Below are 27667 nucleotides of genomic sequence, written 5' to 3' on the forward strand. Positions count from 1 at the left end.
ATAGCAGGGCTCAAAGTCCTGGGGCTTTGATGGGTTTTGATGGGGGGGGGCGGTGGGGAGGGTGGGAGAAGGATGGGAGTTTCTGCAGGGGACAGGGCTACTGCTTGGTGTTGGTGTCCTCAGGTTGTCCTGGGGAAGGGGCTGTTAGGGAATAGACCGTGGAGAAACCTGCAGGGGTCCAGGAACTCCAGTCTTGTCAGTTCTGGGTCACTGAAGGCACATGGCTTAGAATAATGCATCCATAAATCGCCTTATGCATCTGAAAGAAACTGACAGCGGGGCTCCAAAGGACATCCATTTCCGGAATAATCCGAGAGTGCTGCAGCTTCAGCAGAGCAGATTCGATGGGGAGGGGGGAATTTTCATTTCGCAGTAGTTTTGCCTCCTTTGGGAGGTTTATCCAGAGGACATGAGAGGTGAAGTTGAAGGCAAAAACCCTCACCGTCAACCCAGAGAGCAGTTTCCCTTGTATTCTTCTCTAATCTCCGAAAGAAAGGAACCAGACATTATAGCCGTTTGCCAGTGCAGAAATAAAAGCAAGAGACAAAAAGGAAAAAAAAAAAGTAGGAAGCTTGAAGGTAGGGTGAAAGGCATAGGAAACAGAGACAGAAACCCTGCACTATTTAAGGTCAAGTGATTGGAAGTTACCAGAGCCATAACAGAGACAGCATGCACTGGGAAGCATTATCTGTCTATCTGTCCCTTTGTACTTATTAAAAGCAATAAGGCAAAATGAGCACATGAAATTTCAGTTATAGCCACACAAAATTATTGCAAATGCTATTTTCCCATCTCATAACTTAAAAGAAAAAAAAAAAAAAAGCTCTGCTAAAGCTCTTCATTTGGAGACCTGCAGCTTTGTTGTTGTTGCTGTTTTAATAGAAAAGGGGAAAAAAAAAAAAAAGCATTCTACTGGGTGAAAAAACCATTTTGGGGTTGAGGGTAGGCAGATGTGCTTTAATACCCACACCCCATGCAGGGCTCTCCCCTGTCCGGGTAGGAAACCTCCCTGCGGTCTTTAGCCCACAGGTGCAGCTCCCGGAAGGCAATTGACTTGTTTTCCTTTTTCTCAGGCAAAATCATTCCTGACATGGGAAGGTGAATTTCACAGGATAACTGTGAAACACTTTGCCCAAAACACAGATTTTAAAAAAAGTTGGTAAGTGATGTGTAGCCACACAGCTAACATTTTATGAGTATGGACTGCATGCCAGGCCAGGGTCCCAGCGTATTTTAGAGATGGGATTTGAGCCCAGGCCGGCCAGTTCAAACCCATGCTCTCCACCACTAGCTCACATGTGTTTCATTTGCTTCAAACGCTCCTCCCTGTTAAGTCCTATTTATCCCTTATCTGGGTTCTGGGATGCCTTCCTGCCTTCTCCTCCACATCTAGGTTGAGACGCCCTCCTACCTGCTCCCCTGATGCCTTGCACTAAAGCCCCGATCACAGCTCATGGCTCATGACTGCAATGAGCTTGCACCTGGCTTTCCTTGTGGACTGTAATTCCATGAGAGCAGGTTTAGGTTACATCTAAGCACATTGTGGCACACAATTTATGTGTCTAAATGCACACATGTGTGAATTGATACAAATGTCCATGGCTTTGTCCCACAAGAGCTTCTAATCTGGGGGAGTTGGGGAGACAGACCTGGGATGGTTAACTTCATGTGTCAACTCGGCTGGGTCATGGGGTGTCCAGATACGTGGTTAAGCATTATTTCTGGGTGTGTCTGTGGGGGTGTTTCAGGATGAGATTAGCATTTGGACTGGTGGACTCAATACAGCAGATCCCTCCCAGGTGTGGATGGGCACCACTCAATCCACTGAGGTCCTGAATAGAACAAAAGGGCTGAGGAAGGCTGAACTCTCTATCTCTGCCTGACTGTTTGAGCTGAGACATTGATCTTCTACCCTTGGACTGGGAGTTGCACCGTCAGTGGTTCTCAAGCCTTTGGACTCAGATTAAAAATACACACTGCCATCTTTCCTGGGTCTCCAACTTGCAGATGACAGACTGTGGGACTTCATAGCCTCCATCATCATGTGAGCCAGTTCCTCATAATAAGTCTCCTGTTGTTACTGTTTCTCTGGAGTCCCCTATGCCATGACCATTATACCTATTAGACAGGCTACAGGGACTGCAGTCAAGTTTATAAACTGGGGTCTGTCCTCACATGGGGCAGGACTGGTGGCCTCTGCCTGGGTTGCATGGAAAGGATGCAATGGTGCTTAATTAGGGATGAGCAGTATTTCAACCAGACAAGAAAGGAGAAGGAATGTGAATAAAGAAATCATATAGCACTTTGGAGAATGGTGAAGAATAGTTCGATTCAACCACATAAATATCCCATCCAACTCCTGCAACAGACCAGGCACTGTCTGGGTGTAATGAGTTAAATAAACCAGTAGAAGTCTCTTCCCTCAAGAACTCCCCAGTCCAGCAAGGGAGGGAGACACAGAAACAGATCATTATGGGATTTGGTAACCACGACTGCCTGACCATGAATTGGCTACATGAATGTCAAGGCACTGAGCCACTAAGTAAGACCTGGCCGGGGCCTATGACCAAGAGAAGTCCTTGTCCAGGTGACCTACAAGTTCTTCTATTTTCTGCACATGCCATGAGTGGGAGAAATAGTCAGGAAGCCCTCACAAGACATAGCTGCCAGAGGTTGCTCTGGGAGCAGAGGATCAAGGCAGGCTTTCAGGAAGAGGTGATTCCTATTTGGTCCTGGATGGTAAAATAAGAGTTTGCCAGAGAGACAGGTGGAAGAGACATTAGCCAGAGAGAACAGTTGAAAATGATGCTGATGGGGACAGCTAACATTCACTGAGAAGTTTTAAAGGGCCAGCCCTGGATCTAAGGACTCCTCAAGTTATCTCATGGAATCCTTCCAGCCCTCTGAGAAAGGGGGGTCATTTTACAGATGCATAAATCAAGGCACAGAAAGCTCATGTAACCTTTTCAAAGTCACAGAGCTTTTGAACAATGATGCACACTTGTCCTACAGTTCTGAAGTAGAAAACTACGCTGCCTCCTTTTAGAAAACCTCCATAGGAATAAAACAAAGGCGAGAGGAAAACCACGGGGAAGAGTGATCAACACAAGTGGTTCGGTTTCCCCCGGCACAGAGTGCTGGGCAGTAGGTGGTAGGAAGGGCCAAAGGGGGACACAGCACTCAGCTCAGGACAGGAGGGCCATACGGCCAGTTGGCATGGAGTCTGTGCCCAGATGGCTGTCCTTGAAGTTTGGAAACTAGGCAGGGAGGACCATATGATGCATCTGCAGAGGTCAGTAAGGACCAGGCTGCCCCATTTTAGGAGTTTGGCAGGGGTTATCACCTAGGGAGCCTCTGAAGACTTGTGAGCAGGGAATGGTCAGCTCCATCCTGCCTTTCAGAAAGATAGCCACAGAGCAATGTCAAGAATCAATGGGAGATGTGAGAATTTGGAAAGGTGTTTGAAAGATCTTTCTGCAATCTAGCATGATGGGGGCTGTGGGGGGCTCACAGGCATGCCATGGTCCATGTTCTAGAAGGTCACAGGTGTTCTGATTATTCCGGTGCTTTGATTTGTGTATTTCTTTTCTGAAGATTTGTACCATCCCATGGAAGGGGTCCCCAAAACACACTCCCCCTAACACATTCCTCTAGCCTGCCTCTTTTCACTGTTCTTATTCTCCCTGAATCCTCCTCAATATTTTCTCAGCGACTTCAAATGCATCCCCTTTGCCTAATGCAGAGCAGTTACTGACCGTGTGCAGCTGCCTGTGTGTTGCCCTCTACCTTGAGGAGTTTCTTGGGGCATTTCTGCTCTACAAATACAAGATTGGTTTCCTTGGGAGGAGTTCGAGAGAAGTCAACATTCTCCGTCTTATTGCATAAGCAAAGATGAGTGTCCCCAGCTACTTCTCTCATCCTCTACCTCACACAGGAGAATCTCCGTATTCTGCATGTGGATCTGCAAACTAAGGAGATACACATGCACTTGGCACTCTGCTTTGTAGTGTTAATTTCATTTCTTAAATTAACTACTCAAACAGATCTTAAGATGATGGAAGGCACAGACCGCCAGTCCTTTTCATTTATTTTGTACCATTCTTATCACCAAAGAAGTGCCCCAAGTCAAATTTAGTGACAACAGATTACACATATAAAGGAAAGAAGGGAATTTCTTTCTGTCAGACAAGACTTCTGCAGGAGAAAAACTGGTTTTAAAAATGTGATGTTGTAAATGTATACATGCAGTCCCCCAAACCCCAGCTGACACCTACTAAATTAATTGTGGTTCAGAGATGTCTGTTTGGGTCTGATAAACAAATGAGGCAGGCCAGCAGCCACTGTCTCTTTTCCCACAAAGATTTCTATCTGCAGGGGAATAAAGGCTTGCTCACTCGTGCAGGGCTGGGGTTGGGAAAGGCGGTGGGATGTGTGCTTCCCATATCCAGCACCAGCTCAGCCCTAAATTCCGAGCCTTTTATTTTGAGACTGAGGCTGCAGCCAGCTACTGTATCCATGACAACAACACACTTCAGTCCCCAGGTGGACCAAGAAGCAGCAGCATGGGAAAAGAGGCATTTCCCAGATTCTTCCTGGAACGAATATGTGTTTGGAGCAGGAGGACCCAGGAATACTCTGGAGACAGACAATACCTACAACAAGGAAATCATGTCGTTTGCTGGGCCCGAAGCTCCATCGTCAAGTGGTTTGTGGACAACCGACAACCATGCTGGTCCCAAGAAACAGCAGGAGCTCCTGTTTGTGAGCCCACGTGAGGCCTCAAAAAAGACCCAAGACACATCGGGGTGGCTCTGAGTCAATGAATCTGCCCCCAGGGCAGATGGGTGCCTGACTTGGGGGAGACCAAAAAGTGGGCCACAGAACCAGAGTGGGAATTCATCTGCTTGCATTTAATCCGAATGCTCTAGTCATCTGCTTAGAGAAGTCAGCTCATGTAACTCTGGGAACCAAATCCCTACAGAAGTGAATCTGACCAAATTAAGGAATTTTATTTCTTCACTCTCAGTAGAATGACAAAAGCAACACATGGCAATTCTTCCATTATTTATTTCATGAACACACTCATTAAACCAAGCTGCAGGATTCTCAGTTGTGCACAAGTACCCAGGACACATTCAGTGCCATACACAAGGACGTAGCACCTTTGATTAGAGGTATGTTCAATGCATTATTGTGAACGACACTAAAAATATGATTTTTCATAAGCAAAATACTCAGAGCAACCTGCAAAAACATCCACCAGATGAACTGGGTTGAAAACATTTAATGGTTCCCTCTCTACAGCAGGTTTTCTGTCTTTAGTGTCAATGGGAGGATTTCTTCTGCAGCTGATACCAATGTGCTCACAGGCCTATTTCTGAAGCTAACAGAAACAGTCAATGGAAATAGGAATTTAAGGACAAATTCATTCAAAGGGCATCATCAAATAGGTTATGCTAAGTATGCCTTCTGGAACATTTTAAATTTAATTTACTGGTTTTATTCAAATTTCCTATTTGAATTGAGAGTAAGAGGTTGAGGCTGTTGTTCCTGCACAATCTTATGTACAGCCAAAGACTTTATTTTTTCCAGTCAGTGTGGAGATGACATTACCCTCTTCTGGTTTCAGAAAAGGCAGACATTTTAGTTGCTATGGCAAAGTGAAAGTGGCATTCTCTCACTAATAGAGAAATTTTGAATATTTCATTCATTGATGATTTTTGTCATGTAAATTTTGCCCATCCACTGTCAGCATCTGAAACCATGGATCGATTGGCCTGATAAAAAAAAATTCCCTTTTAGGTCATTATTGGAGCGTAAGTAAAAAGACATCTTTATTTGGGTTAATTCCCTGTAAACATTGTGAATGTTGTGAGTACTCATTTTCACTACTGCACAGACAAAAGGAAAATAAATTTTTTTAAGTTCATGCTTTTGTAGTTTTTCTAATTAGATCTTTTAGTAGCTTCCATCTAAAATTTCCTCCTTCAGCCACTGAGCTTATAGCATATTCAAAGCTGAAAAACTAATTATGGGCATTTAAATTGCCTTGCATACGTATATCCTGCTCAAATGCCACCACTCCCAGAGAAAGCTGGAACTATGAGTGTTCAGTAAGATAATCTCTCCAATTCTATACTGCTGCCTTCACCACCCATAATATTTATTTATTTATTTACTTATTTATTTTTAGTTGGAGTCTCAGTCTGCCACCCAGGCTGGAGTGCAGTGGTGCAATCTCGGTTCACTGCAACCTCTGCCTCCCAGGTTGAAGCAATTCTTGTGCCTCAGACTTCTGAGAAGCTAGGATTGCAGGAGTGCACCACGACCACCCAGCTAATTTTTCTATTTTTAGTAGAGACGTGGTTTCGCCATGTTGGCCAGGCTGGTCTCAAACTCCTGACCTCAAGTGATCTGCCCGCCATCATAATATCTGAATAAGCATATTGACTTCTTCTTAAACTAAGGGTTAAATATAATCTTTTATTTTAATAGTTTAGGTTCATGTATCTCATATCTTATGCTCACATTAATGATTCCTATTTGCTATACATTTATGGAAAAAACCTTATAAATGGTTTAATAATAAATAGATATTTCTTGGAATCTAATCTTGGAAAATTTTCCCAAATACAGCAAAAAGATTCATGCACAAAGATGCTCATCCCAATGATCAATTGGAAATAGCCTTCGATGAGCAAAATTATGGAAATCACTAGAGGCTGCATACTATGCAATTATTGATATAAGTTTAAGAAGGCTATGAATATACTAAAAACATCTTTGATAAAATATTAAGTGAAAAAGTTTACATAAAAGTATATATGTGGTATAATGACATTCTGTGAAATTTTAAAAGAGAATTGACACATGCACAGAAAAACATAGACTTGAAAAAACATCCAGAAATTGTTAGCAGTGATTACCTTTAGGCAGTGGGGGACAATTTATGTTCTTTCTACATCTCTATGTGGTCTAAATTTTCTATAATAGCAGCTATTATTCTAGTGGAAAAATAACAAACAAGAGGAGAAAGGGGAGTATGCAATGAGAACCAAGTCAAGAGTGTCTTTTAAGGTTGCATTTTGGGAGACTTTTTACGTATTTAGGAATAGGGATGGTTCTTCAATAGGAGCCCGATGAGTCCAAGAGAGCAATAGACTGCCTCATCACCTCCTCTGACAGGTAAGAAGCATCCTGAGAAATGAAAACGCGTCTCCTGAAGAGAGTAATGTCCTCTTGCTATAGCATGTTTTAGAATCTGGCCTAATTTGGGAGACCTTTAACAATATGCCAACTAACTAGTCACATAATACAAAAACGGGGAAAAGTAGAGAATCCATTGGAAATAAACAAAACAATTCAGGAGTGAAGCGTGACCAGGTTCTTATTCATAGAGAGATGTTCTCTTATAATACGCATTCATCACAAATAAGATTGAAGGATAAAGGAGGTGGGAAGAACAAACTTAAGCTATCAACCTCCAGTCCCAGACATTGAGACACAGAGAGAAACAGGCACCATTCTGCACAAACTCATAAGGGAAATGTTCTTCCTTTATATCCGTCTTCCCATGTGAAACAAATCACACACTTTATTCTCAAGGTTTCACCACACTAGGGTGATTAAAAATCATCCACCATGTACCCAGGGGCCTGAAAATTTCTCATTTAGTAGTCGATAGCAAAATTGTTCATCAGCATTCTTTAATATGATCTGTGAAAACAAAGAAAGAACACTATGTTAAGAATAGATTTCCCACTTCCATTCTCAGGCAGGATATGGTTTGCTTCAAAATATACTGGGAATATACTGGGAATAAGTCCAAATATACCACCAAAGTTGAGAGGTTTTTTTGTTTGTTTTCGTTTTTGTTTTTGTTTTGTTTTGTTTTGTTTTGTTTTTGGTGTAGAAGCAGCTCTGAGAATGTTTTTTCTCTTAAAGATGTGTGTTCTGACCAGTTTGTCAGTGTGAGATGCGTGACTAAGATTGAATGATAAAAGCTCAACTCATTCAATCTAGGTTAAAACCCACAACATTTCTGAGCATTTTATTTCCTCAGTGGTTTCTGCATAAATTTTAAAAAAAGAATTAAAAACTAAAGTAACTTATAAAAACGTGGGTTTCTGATTCCCCAAAAACAACCTACCTTCTTTTAATGAACTAGAATGTAAGGGTAGCAAATGCAGAATCAACAGATTATTATGCAGGAAATGAACAATTTCCAGGGACCTTCCTTAAGGTAAGGTTGATTCCCATCGTCCTCAGGGAGGATGCCCAATCCTTAAGTATAAAGATAGGAGAAAACAAATGGCTTGCACTTACCCTGGATTCTTATTTCCTTTCAATTTTGGTGTAGGAGAAGGGGAAAAAAAATAGGCAATTATCTGTTTATTTCATCCCAAGTTCCTGGATCAAAGGCTGATTCAGGGATGGAGATGGAGAATCAGTGAAGACTTGCCCCCAGGGTCAGCTCCCCACCTACCTCAGTGGTTGCCAGCTCACTCCCACAAGAGGCTGATACTCTCTTCACTACCCCAGGGAAAGATTATCCTCACACTTCTAGAGAAAGAAGCCTAAGAAGGCACAGGCAAAGTATACCTAGCTGGTTGTCTATAAATATTTTCAGTGACATTCTTAAAGATATAACAAACACACCATTCAAAAGAAGATCTTATATCTAGAAGTAAAAAGCATACAAAAAATTGGACATGCCAAATTTGTTGTCTCTAAGGCCACCAGTGGTTCTGAATTCTGGGGGCACGTGTTTTCTCATGGGCTCTTTTGCTTCTCTTTTTTTCTTTGTAGTGCAAATATCTATACCCACACACGTGCACGCGCGCGCACGCACACACACACACACACACACACAAGTAATGACCTTCTCTTAGTTCCTTTTCATTCATCAATTACTTACTTCTCAATATGTTAATAAAAGTTTAAGGTTAAACAAAGGGCAAGTTGATAGAAAATCTGTCTGTCTGCCCGTTTTACTCAAAGTCAGCACACCTGAGAAAGAATGAAGACGAGAAGTTTGGAGATTTAAGAGGGGGATGTTCGTGTTTGAATCTGACTGTCTTTTGATTATTACAACTCTTAATCACTTTTAGATTTGTACCATTTTAGTTGTTTTATCTGTTGGCGATTTTTTTTTCTATATTTCAACTGATAAATTAAACAAAATGGCATGTGTTTAAAAATCTAAATTGTAATTTATTATAAGGTTTAATAGTGTTTTCATTAAACACTATTATGAAAGAGTTGAAATAAGTTCTTTAATATGGAAGGCTTATTTTCTTGAGCACAGCAGGAAGCTGTACCTCCCTTTCAGATTACATTGAATGTGTACCAGTCTTTCCCTAACAAAGCCCTTTAAAATACAGTGCTTTTTATATGAGCTATCACTGTCAGAACCCAAGGAAAAGTACTCTGAGACCAGAAAGACTGAAAGAAACCTGATGCAACATGATTTCCCCCACAGCACAATCACCCCATGAATAGAAATTCTGCAGCTTAAGTACTTAATGCATGGATAGTGGTCAGTGTATGAGGTCAGTGCCAGGGCCAGCACAGTTCAGAGCATGGAGCAGGCACTCAATAAATACTGATGGAAGGAAGGGAAGAGAGAAAAGAGAAGAGAGAATTCTTACTTGTGTTTCCATTCCTTGCCATTTGCTTTCTCAAAAAAAAAAAAAAAAAAAAAAAAGTCTAATCCAATGGAATGCCTACGGCTGTTCTTTCCTAACTCAACATGTCCCTAAAAACATTTTTAACATTTGGTTTGAAGATTTGGGCAAGTAATGAGAAAACATAACAAAAGCAAATGGTAAGGCCAGGGAACAAAGTCTTGGGTTACATTTTGCTAGTTAATTGAATTACATTTTTATTGTGCAAAAGAGCTGTTGTTAAAAACCTGAAATGCCACACCAAAACATTTTTTGTTAGTAAAAAGATGATTAACATATTTGTATATCCATAGTAATAAATATAATATTATGAGAATAAGACATTTTGGGGTGCTGATCTGTGAACACATCCATGATACAGAATTAAGGAAGATTTAAAAATGGCAGATCTTGGAACAGTGTGACCTTGTTTCAATTTATGTCAAAATAGCTGCATAGGCTGCAAGTGTTTTAAAAGGTCTTACAGGACAGGATACTTATACCCTGCCCCTAGCAATGCTAACCCCCGGTGTGGGGGTAAAATGAGGAGGAACTTCTACTTGTTTCTTTCTCTAATTCTGTATTGCTTTTTTTTTTTCCACAATACATTATTTTCAAATTTGGTAATATATGGAAATAAAATAACTGAGAAAAAAAATCATGATTTTAAATTAGTCTTAAAAGATGCACATTTTCAGAGCAAAGTAAAAAGCCATTAGAATGACTCACCTTGCTATAATTAGATTTTTCTCCATTAGAGTTCATACAGTTTTATTTGATTTTATTAGCAATCTCTTTCAGAAGACCCTTGAGATCGTTAAGCTTGGAAAGAGAAAAAAAAATAGAACTGGTCTTAAGATACATTTTCCAACTTTCATTTTTAAATTAGCGCTCCATGCCTTTTCTAAGAAACAGGCATGTCTACTAAACAAGAAGTATGGTACATCTGAATAAGGCAGAATGAGAGCGGCATGTGCTATTTCAGATCCTGAGCAATGCTTACTTTCTGAAATCATATCACCAGCAATTAGTAACCAACTAGTAAACCAATTAATATTATCTTTACTCAAATGTAAATCATTAGTGGCTCCCAAACAGAGAAAATAGATTGCAATAGTACAAACCAGTAATATGTAAAAATAATAATGTTCTATGTAACTAATGTTAATAAAATTACAAGATACTAATTAAGTTTTGCTTTGGTAAAAGTATAATACTAATAAAAATGTGATACTAATAAATGAAATTTTTGAAATTAAAAGATATCCCTACACACACAAAAACAGCACACAATTTAAGTAAAAGGCATAATGAAAGTATTCTTGATCCATGCACATTTCACAAATTTATTACACAAGATACATGAAACTCATTTTAAATTACATGTCATATTAGCACATTTGATAAAAGCAATTTCTGTACAGTTTGGTTTCTAATTTGCTGCATCACTCACTCAAGAAAAAAAAATTCTGAATTTAAGTTGAGCTTAATTCCAGTAGTAACCTTTTTCTTTTAACTTTTTTAAAATAAAAGAACAAAATGAAACTATAGGTGTTAAGGGCTTTCTAAAATAAATAAGGCACAGTAAGATCCATTGTTACAGACTTAAGGTAAATTGTGAATAACGTTGTTTTCTGGTAGTGAGATAGAGAATTTTTTTATTCCCTATGGGAACTTTTGAGAGAATCTTGTATTTGTTAGCAGTAAAATGACTTTAGTAAGCTGCTTAAAGTAGAGCATAAGCCTTCAAGAGCAAAACGCATTTAAAAAAAAGAAAGAGAATCGAAAAACAATGGGGAAGAAATCATTGAAAGTAAGAGTTGGTTTTTTGAAAAGATAAACAAAATCAACAAACCTTTTAAGAAGAGGAAGAAGACACAAATAAATACAATCAGAAGCGAGAAAGGCAACCTTACAACAGAGGGCATAGAAATGAAAAGGATAGGAAGGGGCTAGTATGAACAATTATATGCAAAGAAATTGGATGACCTAGAAGAAATGAAAATATCCCAAAAATGTACAACTTAAAAAAACCTGAATCAAGATAAAATGCAAAGCCTAAATAGACGAACAACAAATGGAGAAAAGAAAGTCAGCGATCAGAAAGCTTTCAACAAAGAGAAGCCCAAAATCAGATGGATCACTGGTAAATTCTACCAGACGGCCAAAGAAGAACCAATGCCAAACCTTAGACTCTTCCAGAAAACAGAAAAGGGAACACATACAAACTCATTGTATGAGGCCAGCATTATTCTTTTACCAAAGCCATAAAAAGGTAACACACGAAAAGAAAACTATAGGCCAATGTTCCTGAGGAACGTAGATACAGAAATCTCAATAAATTCTAGCAAACTGAATTTCAGAGCATATCAAAAGAATCCGTGGAGACACCACCACCCAGTGGTATTTATCACTGGGATGCAAGGGTGGTTCAATATATGAAGATTAATCAGTGGGATACATTGCATTAACAGAATGAAAGACAAAAACCACATGATCATCTCGACAGATGCAGGAAACGAAACTGACAAAATTCAAGGTCTTTTAAGGGATTTAAAAAAAAAGAAAAAAGAAAAAAAAAAGGCCCTCAACAAAATAGGTATAGAAAGAACTTACCACAAAATCCCCAACTAACATCATATTTAATGAGGTAAAACTGAAAGCTTTTCTCTAAGATCTAGAGCAAGGCAAGGATGCCCATTCTTACCACTGCTATTTAACATAGCGTGAGAAGCTCTAGCCAGAGAAATCAGACAAGAAAAAAAGAAAAGAAAAGGCATCTAAATCAAAAAGAAAAAAGTAAAATTATCTCTGTTTGCCAATATCATAAACTTATACGTAGAAAATCCTAAAGCCACATACACGTGCGCACACACACACACACAGTTAGAACTAATAAACAAATTCAGTAAACTTGCAGGATACAAAGTGAAAATACAAAAATTCATGGCATTTCTATACATTAACCAAGAGCTATCTTTGTTTAATTTAGTCAGTTTAGATTAAACTGATTAAAAAGTGCACAAGAACTTAAATACACACTTCTCAAAAGAAGAAATTCAAATGTCAGGCAGGTATATAAAAAGGTACTCAACACTTAATCATCAGGGAAATGCAAATCAAAACCACAGTGAGACAGCACCTCACACCTGTTAAGGTAGTTATTATCAAAAAGGCAAATGATAAGTGTTGGCAAGGAGGTAGGAAAAGAACTCTTGTACACCGTTGGTGGGAAGGTAAGTTGATATAGCTATATGGAAAACAGTACAGAAGTTCCTTAAAAAAAAAAAAATATATATATATATATATATATATATATATATATATATATATATATATATACAATTACCATATGATCCAGCAATCCCACCTCTGGGTTTATATCCAAAGGAATTGAAATCAGGATCACAAAGAGATATCTGCACTCCCACATTAACTGCAGCATGATTCACATTAGCCAAAATACGGAAACCACTTAATGTCCATCAGGAGATCAATGGATAAAGAAAATGTGGTCCATAATGGAATATTTTTCAGACTTAAAATAAGGAAAGAAATCCTGCCATTTTCCACAGCATAAGTAGAGCTGGAGGACATTATGCTAAACAAATAAGCCAGACACAGAAAGAGAAATACTGCGTGATCTCACTTACATGTGACATCTAAAAGAGTCACACCCATCGAGGCAGAAAGTAGCACAATGGTTGCCAGGGGCTAAGAAGAATGGGGCAAATACGGTGGTATCGGTCAAAGGGCAGAAGGTTTCTGTTATGCAAGATAAATAAATTCTAGAGATCGACTGTACAGCGTGGTGACAATACTTAACAATACTGTCTTATACCCATGAAATTTGCCAGGAGGAGACATTTTAAGTTAATCTCACTCCCTCACACATACATACAACACTCACAGATGGTAAATATGAAGAAGCAGTAAGATGTTAATTAGCTGGGCTGGGTTGTAGTGATCATTTTGCAATGCATACATGCATCAAAACATCAAATTGTACACTTTAAATATAATTTGATATGTCCATTGACATAGCTTAATAAACCTGTTAAAAAATAAATTTTTAAAACTCCAGAAGCTTTCTTGAGAAACAAACGATGATCCCTAAAATTCTATGTGAGTAAAAAGGAGGGGTTTTTTTTGTTGTTGTTGTTCAGGCGCGGAGGTAAGAGGACAGAGGAGGGAATTTAAAGAGAGAGAGAGAGACGGAGGGCAGGAAGAATGGGAGGAGGGCAGCGAGGCGGTGGGCCCTCCTGCCTGACGGCCGAGGCTCTGTGCTGCACAGGGGAGGTGGAGGCTGCCGAGCATCCTGGACCCTGGGAGTCAGGTTGGCTGGTCCTGTATCCACAATTCTACCTCTTCTCCTTTGACCTAGGGCCCAGGCTAGAGCCAAGGCTCCCACTCTGTCCATCTCTTCCTGCATCCGCTGTCGCTGCCCTCCTCTGTCACTCGCTGCCTGTCCCACAGCAGGGTCAGGACCAAGATGTGGCTTGGGGAGGCTTTGGCCTAAACCCTGAGATGGCTTTCCATTAGCTCCCTCCAAAGTCACCCCAAATAAACTCGCAAGTGAAAAACAAAACGACAAAACTAACTAAAACAGACTATTTTCTCTACAAACACACCACAGAAGAGTTCCTAACACAACTAACTTCTCAAGCCAAGTGCTGGCGCCTCCATGACCATTCGGGTCACTCAGGGAGCACTTGGAAAGGAAGATTCCAAATAGGTTCCTCTTGAGTGTTAAAGCTCCCCAAACCTTTCCTTGCATGAGAATAAAACCCAACTTATAAAGAGGCAAGCCAGTTCCCAGGCAGGATGACCCAGACCCACGTCTTCTTCCCGCTCGGCTCTCTCTTGGTTCATGCTGCCCCTCATTTCAGCTGCTTAGAACAATCCAGAGTTCTCTAGACTTACAGCCTTCGCAGCTGCCACTACTGCCTAAATTTTTTTAAATGTTGGGGGTAAATAACCCATAAATAAATAAACAAGAAACTGTAAAGAGATAAATTCTCATATGGAAGCTCAGCTAAGGACCCCTTTTGTTCATTTATTCATTCGACAAACATTTATTAAGGCTCTACTGTGGACAAGGTACTGGGTGCTGGAGATTTTGCCAAACCAGATGAGATCTTGTCTACCCACCAAACAGCCACGATACTGGGAGGTCTATGAATGTCATCATCCAGGATGCCATTCTCAAAATAATGTGGTAGGATACCAAATATCATCTGCTCTCCAGAGCCTGGCAGGGATCTAGCATTTGTGAATGGAATGTGATTTCTGATTGTGATTTGAACCTGATTATAATTTCAGCTACCCCGCTCAGAGTGAGCGCAGACACACTCTGTCTAAGCCTGGTGTTCATATGCGTACTCACACATTTGCAATGCCCTCCAAATAAAACAGGCAACAAATCGGAGTGGCTGCAAAGGCTAGCATCCAGGCACACAGGCTTCCAGAAAGCTCTTTTGAGCCTTCTCTATGTTCCCTATAATTGCAAGCATCTTCACCTGCCTCCACAGCTAAAAGAAAGAGAAGAGGCTCTGACTCAGATAAGACAGAAAAGATTTTAGATATCATGGAAGTGGGACTTCAAGACTATTCCCTGGGAGATGCTTAGAGCATGAGAAGCAATTCCATTCCAGCACCCAGCTCTTAGACAGTGAATTAAGAAGGTTGAATGTAACTTCTTTTATTTTCTGACCATTAACTACTGGCCTCTAGCTGAAAGCTCAAAAATATTAGTCACCGAAAAAAAAAAAAATCCAAACTACTAACAGAACCATACCTTGGTGTCCAGTTGTCTAAATCGATGCCTCATTCTGCAAGGAAGTTAAAGAAAAAGAAAGTAAACAAGAGAAAAAGAGATTGAGAGAGGGCTATTAGGTTCCATTTTGCAGTCTTTTAAAGTACAGAATACAAGTCATTGTCACTCAGCTAAATCAAGACTCAGCTGCATTTACCTTTCTTTCTGACTTTCTTCCTAGTACCCAAACAAAACAGAACCCTCTCACATCACAATTAGAAGCCCAGCACACAAATGCTATCTCTGTTGGTGGGGTGGTGAAAAATAATTTGTAAGGTCTGTCTCTCCCTTACAAAACCAAGATCTCAGAGTCTAGGGACAGAGGAGAGCTTACGGCACCACGTCTGTTGTTAAAAGAGAATGAGCATCCCATGCTTCTTTCAATGGCTGTATTGAATCCAGCAAAGGTATTCGTTGTGCTTATATATACTCATACTTTGTTAGAGTAAAACTTGAGGTGTTGAACACTCAGGAAGAGTGACAGCTGTCAGTGAAGAACGTTAACCTTTACATAAGAGCATCCGTCTATAGACTTCACAACATATTACTTGTGAGCCACCTACAGACTTAGCTATTGCTTATCTATTTCTATAGGATGTTTAATCAATGAATTTATTAATCACAAGGATTTTTATAACAGCTTCATGCGATTCGTAAATGAGTTCGGGATTTTTTTAGGGGCAGCCTGTAACAGAGCAAAAAAATGGCTTATCTCTCTTCCAATCTCTGTACTTCTTCACCACAAAGGTGAATAGGTGTGTGGCACTTGCAAGATAACCCCAATGGCCCATGACCTGTGAGTCTTACCAGAACCCGCCTCTGTAGCTGTAGCAGGGGACCCACACTCTCATCACCTATTTCCACAGCCCTGCACTGCAGGCTCCAAATACCTCTTTCTCCCGCAGGACCTTCAAGGACAATTGAGATAGTAGGTGGGCGGCTTTTTTTGTTCCCTTCTCCAAAGCCTGGCACACACTTCTGTGTTTGTCATCTTTAATTGCCCGGGTAATATCTTTGTGATGGTATTGCTCTCTGTTGAAAATGCTCTTTACTGAGTTTGCTCAAATAAGCTGCCTACGTTCCTTGGGCTCATGCCTACAAAGGGAGCCTCGCAAAGCAGAAAGGGGTGTCTGACATACTCCTCTGAGGTGTCGTTGGCTTTCGTGTTGATCTTGACGAGGTAATTTTCCTTCATGACACCCTCCCACGCCAGAGTCTCGTTGTCCTCATTTTTGAAACCTTGAATAATGAGAAAAAGAAAATATTCAAATTGTTTCATTTTCCCCTTGCTTCCTAAATTGGGATCCTCTAGGCATTTTGTGAGACTCTGGAACTCAGAATGCAATTCGTCCCGCAGAGGCTGGTCTGACTAATGCTACTTCCTAGTGGCAGCATCCGAGTGATGGAATAGTAATGGCTTTCTCTGTAACAATGAGGAATCGGAGCTGCCTGCGTGAAATAGGAATGCAATCCTTATTCTAAATAGACATCGATCCAAATCCTATCTGTGTGTTTTGTGACTTAGCAAAATCATTCCACTAATGAAATTAGTTCTCACATTTGATATGTGTTTTTCTTCCATCTTGATGACACAAAAATGTGAAACCATTCAGCTGGATAATTGCTGATGAACTGTATACTTACTCTTTACCTAAAACTGGGCTAGGAGCTCTGTAGGAAAGGAAAATAAGCCCAAAGCATTGTTTCTGTCCTTCTGAAACATGAGATGTGGCCCTCAAAAAGAATTCACCTAAGATAGGGCGAGCTGTAAGATTGGTCTGGGATATATGCCAGTAAGATTCTTAGTTCAATTTCTTATGGTGCCTGAGCATTTCAGATGACAGGAAAAAAAGAAAAAAGAACAGATCCTCATGTCACCTATATTTCAGGTATGAATGCAATGGACAGCAAACCTCCATGCAAATTCATGGGGACAGGAGAGTACATATGCTCACACAGGTGTCCACTTGGAATAAATGTACATAGTTTTTAACTTTTGCATTGCCATTTAAATGTATTCATCAACGTGTTAGAGTTTAGGAATAATTATAAGATTTCTCCAGATTGAAAAAGAATTAGTTGGGGGTCAAAGACAGAAACAATACCCACGTGGTTGAATTTAAGCATCTTCTTTTTTCTTTTTTCTTCTTTTTTTTTTTTTTTTTTTTTTTTTTTTTGCTGGAGATGGAGTTTTGCTCTTGTCGCCCAGGCTGGAGTGCAGTGGCACAATCTCAGTTAACTGCAACCTCCGCCTCCTAGGTTCAAGTAATTCTCCTGCCTCAGCCTCCCGAGTACCTGGGACTACAAGTGCATACCACCACACCCAGCTAATTTTTGTATTCTTAGTAGAGATGGGGTTTCACCATGCTGGCCAGGCTCGTCTCGAACTCCTGACCTCAAGTGGTCTGCCTGCCTTGGCCTCCCGAGTTCTGGGATTACAGGCTTAAGACACCATGCCCAGCCTAAATTTAAGCAAATTCTACATAGCAAATATGGATTTATTTTTAAGTGTGGTTATTCACTTTACAAAATAATTCTTAACTAATTTTTTTAATTGTATTTTTTCCAACAAAGAAGTTTCAATGTCTTTTCTTCAAACAAAATCAATGAGGGAGTTCAAAAGGAGTGCTTAAAAATCAGCATGGAAAGGGTAGACACTCCGGGACACAGTCAGAGGGCAAGGATGACGAATTACCAAAAAAATAAAAATAAAAAATGACCAACCTCTGTAACAAAGAAATGCTGATTGAAATGATGAAATAGCATTTTCAATAACCATACTGGAAAATCAGCAGCAAAATAATGATTATATCCTGTGTTGGCAAGAACATAGAGAACAGGTCTCCCATACCACAGGAAAAATCTATCCGTTGTTGCTGCCTTAGGGTAATGGGGGACCAGAAGGTGGAGGAGGAGGAACAGGCAATATACAGAGACTTCAGAGGTGCATACCCTTTATTTAGAAATTTCTCTTTAGAAAGAACTCAAAGGAAAAAAGTATTAATGTGCTCAAAAACAAATGCATAGAACTCTTATAGCATTATATGCTAACAAAAGCAATCTACATGTTTAATAAGGAGCTGATTAATTATGGTGCATCCATAAGCTGAAATACTACTCCACAGTTGAAGGTTGTCATATACATTAGATTGTTATTTGTGGATATGGAAAAAGTTTGCAATGTATTATTAAACAAACAAGTTAGATTATGGATGTGTGTGCATAGAGCAATCCAATTACTATACACCCACACAAGAATGATATAATAAACACCAGTGTGTTGACAATATTTACCTCTGGATGGTGGGTTACATGTATATCACATGCTCTTAATCTTTATTTGTGCTTTTCTATATTTTCCAAATGTCCTATTATGAATATGGGTTGCTTTCCAAACCATACAAAAATAATACATTTTATGAAAAAGTAATTAATGGATAGTATAGTTTTTTATTAATTGAAGATGTCACCAAAAAAGTACCAAAGGTGAAACTTTGGATTCTATTTTTCTGAAAGTCATTTGAAAAATCCTGCATTTTTTCTCCAAAGAAGAACAATGTCAAAATTAAACCCATGACGTCCCTATCGTTTGGAAGCAAAGCAAAGTACATTTGGGAAATGAATTGCCAACGAGAGGCTCTGGCAACTGCCGAGTGCTGTGGTTTCAGGCATTAGTCATCTCCAAGGAGAAGCGAATGAGCAGGCAGTGACCAGGCACCCTGGAGAGTCTGCAGTTAGTAAGTGGAGCTCTTGGCTCTCTCTGTCCCATTAGCACCACACCATCTGAGGGTGGAGAAAGATCCTGTCCTTCTGCCGTCTCCTAATCTCGCTGTGTCTTCGTTTATTCCCGAGAATAAAAACTGTCTGAAGAGGGATAATATCAACAGTTACACCATTTCTCTGATTATTATGAGATTGCCACCCTTCCAGGGGCCCACTTGGGAGACAGGTCCCAATTCATTCATTCACATCTGATTTATATGGTGGCTTCCTTGAGCTGAAGCCCCTTTTCATTTGCTGGCTAAATTGGGGGATTTGCTTCCATTTTATGTTCATATTGTGCTTAATCATTAAATAAGTTTTAGGGGAATATAATGAATATTTTCCTGCCTTCTCAACCCCATCCCTCATCTGGAGTGCTGATTTGTCCTTACTTAGACACTGAATTTCCTGATTCCCGTGATCCTGGACTGAGTACAGTGTATCTTTGGAGAATGGACCTTTATCCCATACAGCCTCAGCCCCTCCTCCCACACATCTCCAACCTGAATCCCACTAGCGATGGGCAGTTAACTAATTCCACAGAGTAATTAATCTCATTTCCAGAAAGCCCACACTGTTAGACATTATTCTTTTTACAGAATCAAAATCTTCCTCACTGCAACTTTTATCCATTGTTTGTCATTTCCCTGAATCATTCAGAAAGAAGTATGATGCTCGTAGGGCTTCTGTTACATGAAGGCACAGAATGGCCCCCTAAGCCTTCTTCCAGATCCTGTAGCCACCAGCCATGACATGGCTTCAACACAGAACCGAAGAGAGTCCTGAGGCATGTCATTAAGTGTTTCTAGTACTTGGGTGCCATTTTTGAGTACAAATTCCACATCTGAACTTCCAAATCCTATGCCTGATATAAAGACTTTTGTGCTTTTAGTTAGAATCAGCTCACTTCATCTTTCAAGGCAAAACGATGGGAAGAAAGACGGCAACTTATCCAAATTGTCAAAACACTTTCTTCATTAAGAACGGCAATTACGCATGTGTGATCGTTAATGACATCCCCAAAGTGACATTTAACATTCTTAAAATAATGCTGTTAAAAGACTTGACTATGATAATTCTTTAAGGTGTGACAGGAGTTGGGGGTTGTGAATACATTTATATTCTGAAAGCCAGACTTTAGGGCTCATAGCTATAGGGAGAGCACAGAAATATGTTATGATCAATATTTAAAGTAGTATTTATGAGTACTTTGTCTCCATTTCTAAGTAAAGAACCCCACAAAAAAAGATGGTTCTTGGCAAGTTAAATGTTTCTTAATTGCCACCAATTACCATGTCTAGGTTAGCAAAATTTATATTTTTACTTTCTGAATCTTCAAAATATTTGAGATTACACTGAAGGCACAGGCATAATCAGCCCCCTGTGGAACATGAATCCAGTGGTGGCAGTCAGTGACCATTTTGTCAAATACCCTGCGGATAAAAACAGAGGGCAACACCTGTCCAGCAGCCACTGGAAGACACAACACCTGTGAACAGTAGAAAGAGGATTCAAAAAGCAGAGAGAAGAACCACCTAACCCTGTTCCTTTAGTCACGTGTACTGAATTCATCCTTAGATTTTCCACTTCCAAATTGCTCTTGACTCCAAATTTCCTATCTAACAGTGACTTTTCTTTTTTCAGTAGTGTTCCAGGTTGGGGGTGTGGGGCACATCTCGCCACCCTCCCCTTCTCCAGCATCTTCCCCTTCAGTCACAGGAGTGAGCATCAGGACCTGTGAAGCCTAATTCCACGTGGTGATCTGTGAGTCTCCCCAAACCGGCCCTGGGAGCTTCTTTGGTCACTTCTGCCTCAAGGGAAACAAGTCCAATCATCAAAGAGGTATCATGAGGTATGTTTCATGGTTCATGTCACCGTTTCTTGCACTGTCATGTCTCTTGTCTACATTTTTTCCTTCCTCTGGGATTCAGGATGGCACATTGTAACTTGGTGGGCTGGGGACGGGGTGGGGGAGGAGGAGGACTGTATGGAGCCAAAACTCAGCTGTAGGATACAGCCCAAGCCTTACATTCATCTCCTACAATCCTCAGTCCTGAGGACTCCTCTCTCCTGTCCTCCTACCTCTCTCAACTCCCTCCTCCCTCCGCCCACTCCTCGCTCTGTGGCACCATCTCAGCCTCTGTCCCTTGGCCTGTCTAATTCCAATTCATCTTTTGGGTCTCAGCTTGAGTATTCCCTTCCTCCATAAATCTTCCCTGATGCACTCTAGTCAAGGGTTTAAATGTCTTCTATGTGGCCATCACAACCCCTGCACATTCTCTAAAATTACTGTCTCCCACACTTTTTAATTAAGGCTTTTTGACTTTCATTCTCTGCTCCCCACTACCCCAGATGATGAGCCCTGATCGAGGGCACAGATAGCTTCTATCTTATTTAGCACCATATCCACAGGGCCCACTATCATGTGACAAGCTCTTGGCACACATTTATTGAACCACCTCTCCCAGACCCCCTCACTTCCTGCACCACAGGCTCTCTGTGAAGTTATCTACCTCACCTCTGGACCAGCTCCCACTGAATCATGGCCCCCAACCCAAGCCCATATGCCTTTGTTCATGGCGGCATCCCCAGAACTGAGAGTTGATATTTGTGCAGGACTGACCCCCTCCTGCAAGAGGACTGCTTTTACACTATTTATTTTTATAGGTGCTAAGGTGGGAGGGGGAGATGCTGTTTTCATGCTGGCCTTTTCTGGCCTATGCACAATTTCCACCCATCCTTGTGCTCACTCAGTTTTCCAATTTAGATCTGTGGGTAGTGTGGGGTGCATTTTACAAAACTCTGCCAAAGTGGACTGTGGCAGGAAATGAGGTTGGTAGGTTTTGCTTTTGAAATTTACCAGAACTCAGTGATGTTCCTCTCTTTTATTCCCCTACTTAGACATTTTATGAGAACTTTTTACTGGTTTCTGGGGTCTGTCCAAAATATAAGTGATGATAGGGTTTAGGACACACTACCCCAAAATATGGCACCATGGCATATTGAATATTTTAAACTGAAAGAATTGGAGAAAAGCATAGAATCAGGAAGGTTTCTCTGATCTGGCTTTTCCCTGACCCTCTCCCCTGAAGCAGATCATATCACCTAGGAAAAATTTTCTGACTTTCCCCTACAGCAGGTCATAGGATCCTTATGTGAGAGGCACCCTCCTTATACCCAGAGGAAAAGAGTGTCCTCATCTCCAGAGACACAGGTGCAGAAAGAAATGTGAATCCATGGGCCATGCTGTTTCCCAGTTTATTACCATGGGATCATACTCTGTTTGCCCTGTCCTATTTCTCCACAACCCTCCGCTCTTCAATAAACCTACTATTAAAAATGCTCAAATTTGACTGGGAACCGTAGCTAATGCCTGTAATCCCAGAATTTCGGGAGGCTGAGGTGGGCAGATCACTTGAAGTCAGGAGTTTGAAACCAGCCTGGCCAACAAGGGGAAACCCTGTCTCTACTAAAAATACAAAAATTAGCCTGGCGTGTTGGTGCACACCTGTAATCCCAGCTACTCAGGAGACTGAGGCAGGGGAATCGCTTGAACTCAGGAGGTGGAGGATTCAGTGAGCCAAGATTGCACCACTGCACACTGCAGCCTGGGGGACAAAGCAAGACTCCATTTCAAAAAAAAAAAAAAAAAGTTGTTTCTTTGGATCTTCCTTTCCTTACGAAGGCGCCTATGTCACATAAAACTTATAATAAATTTCTATGCTTTCCTCCTGTTACTCTGTCTTTTGCTATAGGAATCTCAGTTGTGAGCCTAAGATGGGTAGAGAAAAAGATATTTTTCCTCCTCTATGGTAACAAGATAACTGAATAATTTATAAATATCAAGGAAACCATTTCGATCCCAAATTAACAAAGGTTACTTTCTGGAGCCATGTTTATGCATTTTCAAAACATCCGCATAGGGACGGGCACAGTGGCTCACACCTGTAATACCAGCACTTTGGGAAGCTGAGGCTGTGGATCACGAGGTCAGGAGTTCAAGACCAACCTGGCCAACATAGTGAAACCCCATCTCTTCTAAAAATACAAAAATTAGGCAGGCATGGTGGCAGGCACCCGCAGTCCCAACTAGCTCCTCTTCAAGGAGCACAGGCAGCCAGCCCAACACAGCCCTGCCCTATCCTGCCCCAGGAGGGACCCACAGGATCATGGGCAAATAAATGGTGGGTGTTTCAGGTCACCAAGTTTCAAGGTGACAATAATATATAACTGATCCACTTAGAGACCCAAAATGGCCCTCCTTTTTTTTTTTTTTTTTTTTTTTCATGAGAAGGAAACTGAAAATGAAAATTGTGAAGGTACCAAAGTGTGGTCCAACCTGAGTCATTAACTCTACAACACTTAGCACACAGAGCCTCGTTAAGACTAGAAGGGTGACCAGCAGTCCCTGAAACAAAGGAGGTTCTTAGAAGATAGACATTTCTGTTACAATTGGGATAGTCCTGGGAAAATGGGCACAAACTGCTCACCCTAACTGGATGGGCACAGGCTGCTCACCCTAACTGGATGGGCACAAGCTAGCACCCTAACTGGATGGGTGCAGGCTACTCACTCTAACCGCATAGGCACAGGCTGCTCACCTAACTGGAAGGGCACAGGCACCCTAACTGGATGGGCACAAGCTGGCACCCTAACTGGATACCAGGATGCAGGACTCTCAGTACTAAGATGAGGAAGTCTTGGGCAGACCACAATGAAATGATCACCCTAGGCCCTAGGCACATTTGCCATTCTGAGTCCTTTACTTCAGAAAAATATATTAAAAATATTTTATGACTTAGTTTGTATAAAACAAATATATTAATATATATGAGAACACTTTCTTTAATCTAAAAGCTCATTTTTTTCTTCTGGTTTTTAAAGAAAATTTGAAGATGTTCAGGAGCCCCTGAGGTCCTGTGGGCCCTGGTACTGTGCCTGATGGAGGAGCAGGCCCCACAGCTGCCTCCCCGCCCCAGAAATGGATGCTTGGGTTAGGTCTGAGGTTAAGGGGTGAGGAAAAAATCCCAGGGTGCCCATTCTATCTTCACTTTTCTGTCCAAACATCCAGACAAATAAAAGCAGGTCTCTTCCTCCCTGCATGCTAAATCTGGTTGAGGTGTAACTGGGAGCCAGAAAGACTGTCTGGCTTATTGGCTTGGGAGAAATGCAAGCCTGATGTGGGTTCCTACAGGCCCAGGAAGACAGCTGGGTGCCAGTTCCCTTCATTCAAAGGACATACGGCTGATAGCTGCTCCACTTCTGGGGTAGGGAGAAGCAGCTGGGTGCTGCAGTTTGTGAGGGCTAAGAAGGCAGGTGACCACACAAGAGAGAGAATGATCCACAGTCCAATGTGTGGATGGGTGGACACCTGCCTTCCTGAAGAGGTTAGTATGTGGAATGTGTGGGGTGGATCTCTGGGATGGGGGACAGAGGCTGGGGTGGGGGACATCCATCAGAGAAAGCATAGCCAAGTTCTAGGAGTTGGGGTCAGAGGGGACAGCCAAGGACTCTCTGAAGGACCCTTTTATGCCCACACAATCAGGATCAGTTTCAAACATGTACCAAGCCAGGAGACACGGAGAAGCCCAGAACAGCATCGCTAAAAAGGGGCTTTCGGCTCCCTTTTCCATCCTGTCTCTCTGTGCTTCAGCTGTGAGCGTCAGTCCCCACAGAGAGAAGGGAGGCACCAGAAGAAGGAACAGCCCACTGCCCATCCTTCCTGGCAGCTCTGCCAGCTGGGAGGGGTAAGGCGGAGGGGAGTCTCAGCTCTGAATAGCAATTAATAGGCTGGTTAATACACTGAACTGCACATTCCTATTTCTAAACTGACATAACGTTTTCTCAAGCAAAACAATTGTAAGATTTTCTGTTCCTAAGCAGAGTCACAAACCCTCCTGGAATCAGGTTTAAAGGTTCCTAGAGAATGAAATTCATGGGAACAATGAAAAACAAAAACAAAGTCATGATCGGACCCTAACCCATGAATTCTGCCTGTTCAACATACCATTTACATTATTATTACATCATTTGTCCAAAAGTCGTTCATTCTCCACAAATCAGAATACCCAGTAGATCTACAGGCTTTCTTTATCTACAATTTCTCTAGAGCAATTCATTGGTTGGTCTGATGACTGATCTTTACAGATGTACAGATACGAACAGTGGAATAACTGTGAATACTTCCTTCCTATTGAGAGACAGACCAGGCATCCTTCCCTGAAATTAATCACTGCTTCTGATCCCATGCACACATGGATGAACCACTCACAGCAGACAGAAGACTCCACGTTTTTCTCCTTGCAGCAACACTTGAAGCACTTCTTCACCACCATGTAGAAGTAAGCGAAGACGACAAAGGGGAAGGGGATATTGAGGCGGCTGCAGTACTCCTGCACCAGGAAGTACCTCTGGAACTTCCAGACCTGGTCATTGTTCTCCTGGACGGTGCCCACCGTGTAGCTGATGAGGGAAAAGAGAAGACCAAAACTTAGCATTCCACATGCCTTATGACTGAATGGCCAAGTATGGCAATAGTGGTATCAAGCTATTATTGCAGTAGCTTAAGTCCACACAGGAGAGAAGAATCCAGACTGATACAAGAGCCAAAACGACTCAGCAGCAAGTGAAAGTGATCTTCAGTTCGTGCTGGGCCAAAATATGTCTGGCTTTTGGTGGGTTTTTTTTTTTTTTTTAATCACAAAAAAGTGCTCAACATACTTTAAAATTATTTTATTTCAAGATCTTTCAATGATTCTTTTTTGTTGTTGTTCATTGCTTATGATGGTAGATACAAAGTGGTGCAAAATATCAACAGTCATAGGACTAGCATGGCAGCCGTCATCCATGTCTAAGTGTAAACAGCCTGGCAGGAAAGCAGCTCATTAGTGTTTATCAAGAGCCTTAAGAATGCTCAGCCCTTTGACCTGGTGACTTTACTCCTGGGGGTTTACCCTAAGAATAAGGAAATACTAAGAAAAAACGCATATGTAAATGAATATATATACGTGTCTGTTGGCCACTAGCACCACAGGTAACAGCTGCTGCCACCCCTACTCAAAGAGAAGGGAAGAAACTACACATTCATCACTAAGAAAATGTGTCACACATTATGGTTCATCAATATGATTACATTATGCAGCTATTAAAATTATGAATAATTGTACTTTGGGGAAATGCTTATCATATATGTTATATGAAAATAATTAGGCTCAAACTTGTACTTACAATATGGTTTCACTACGCAAATCTCAATTCACAAAGAGAAACAGATCAACCATGTATGGTGGTCACCTCGGGCATCACATCTTGGGTGCTGTTTATTCATTCTTTTCCATTTGCTTTCCAGCATGGTGCAATGAGTATGAATTATTTCCATAATTATTAAAATGTTTATTTTGTGTCCTACTCCAAAACTGATTTTTCTGTTACAAATTAAACCCAAATTATAAAATAGCTAACATTTATTATATGCCACTGTTTTAAGCAGTTTGCTTAAATTAATTGTCTTAGTCTACAGACAACTCTCTGATGTATGTCTATCATCTAAAATGTCTATTATCGTCTACTGAACAGATCACAATGGAGAAACAATAAAAGTAAGTAAATTGTCCGAGTCCCCCGGTTAGGAAGCGTTGAATCCAAGATTTGGACTCTGCAATCCAGCCCCACGTCTACTTGCTTCACTGCTACACGATACCACCTCACAGAGGGGAGTGGAAAATGTTTTAAGCAATGCTCTGTTTCAAAAAAGGGGTTTGAGATGTGCTTCATTTCAAAAGGTTTTTATTGGGCTACTTGCCACCTTAGCATTTTAGATAACTACAAAGTATATTACAATTTGTGAAGTTCAACCACCCAAGACATTTTTATTGCTAATATCAAATGATCCCTTCAAGAGCCAAAGAAGCTGCAATGAAGCATTTGAAGGCTATGAGCAAATCCTGATGGGAGGAGCATTAAATTCTCCAAATTCTGGGGAACATCCTAAATGAGGAGACCAGGAAGAAAAATAGATTACATATGTTGTAAGGCCTCATTCTTGCACCTTAATACATTATATTTTATTACATTAGACTTAAATATCTTAAGCTAAAAAAAAACAGACACCTACACAAAACACTGTAAAATATCAGATACTATGCATAACACCATGGTTATGGCTTTGCTTAAAGTTTAGCTTTGTTTATTTTGGTGTTTAATGATGAATGGGACACCTCTGCCATCTACACTAGGGTCCGGATCCTGTGTAAGGCAGACTTGTAGCAAGTGGCTCTTGAACAGGGTGAGATCTTTCAAGGGAAATGATTCATGTTTATTGAACATCTTCTATACGTAAGCTCTTATACTAGGCATGTAAAATGGTTACTTGACTGATCCTTACATCAGCCCTGAGTGATGGATTGCTTAGGTGAAAAGCAGCCAC

At 40.9% G+C, this 27667-nt stretch overlaps 1 protein-coding gene across 1 annotated transcript in view; it reads right to left on the reverse strand.

Annotated features, from left to right (window-relative positions):
• Positions 1-7629: 7629 nt before the first annotated feature.
• TRPM8 (transient receptor potential cation channel subfamily M member 8) overlaps positions 7630-27667 on the reverse strand; it is a 101255-nt gene continuing 81217 nt past the window's right edge. Inside the window, exons 22-26 of the mRNA XM_010347219.3 lie at positions 25514-25704; positions 16620-16719; positions 15463-15496; positions 10395-10487; positions 7630-7716 (exon numbers count right to left, since the gene is read on the reverse strand). Of these exons, the coding sequence (XP_010345521.2) occupies positions 10437-10487; positions 15463-15496; positions 16620-16719; positions 25514-25704 (376 nt within the window). The 3' untranslated portion in view covers positions 7630-7716; positions 10395-10436. The remainder of the gene's footprint in view (positions 7717-10394; positions 10488-15462; positions 15497-16619; positions 16720-25513; positions 25705-27667) is intronic.

This window comes from Saimiri boliviensis, chromosome 5 (assembly GCF_048565385.1).
Source record: "Saimiri boliviensis isolate mSaiBol1 chromosome 5, mSaiBol1.pri, whole genome shotgun sequence".
NCBI lineage: Eukaryota > Metazoa > Chordata > Mammalia > Primates > Cebidae > Saimiri > Saimiri boliviensis.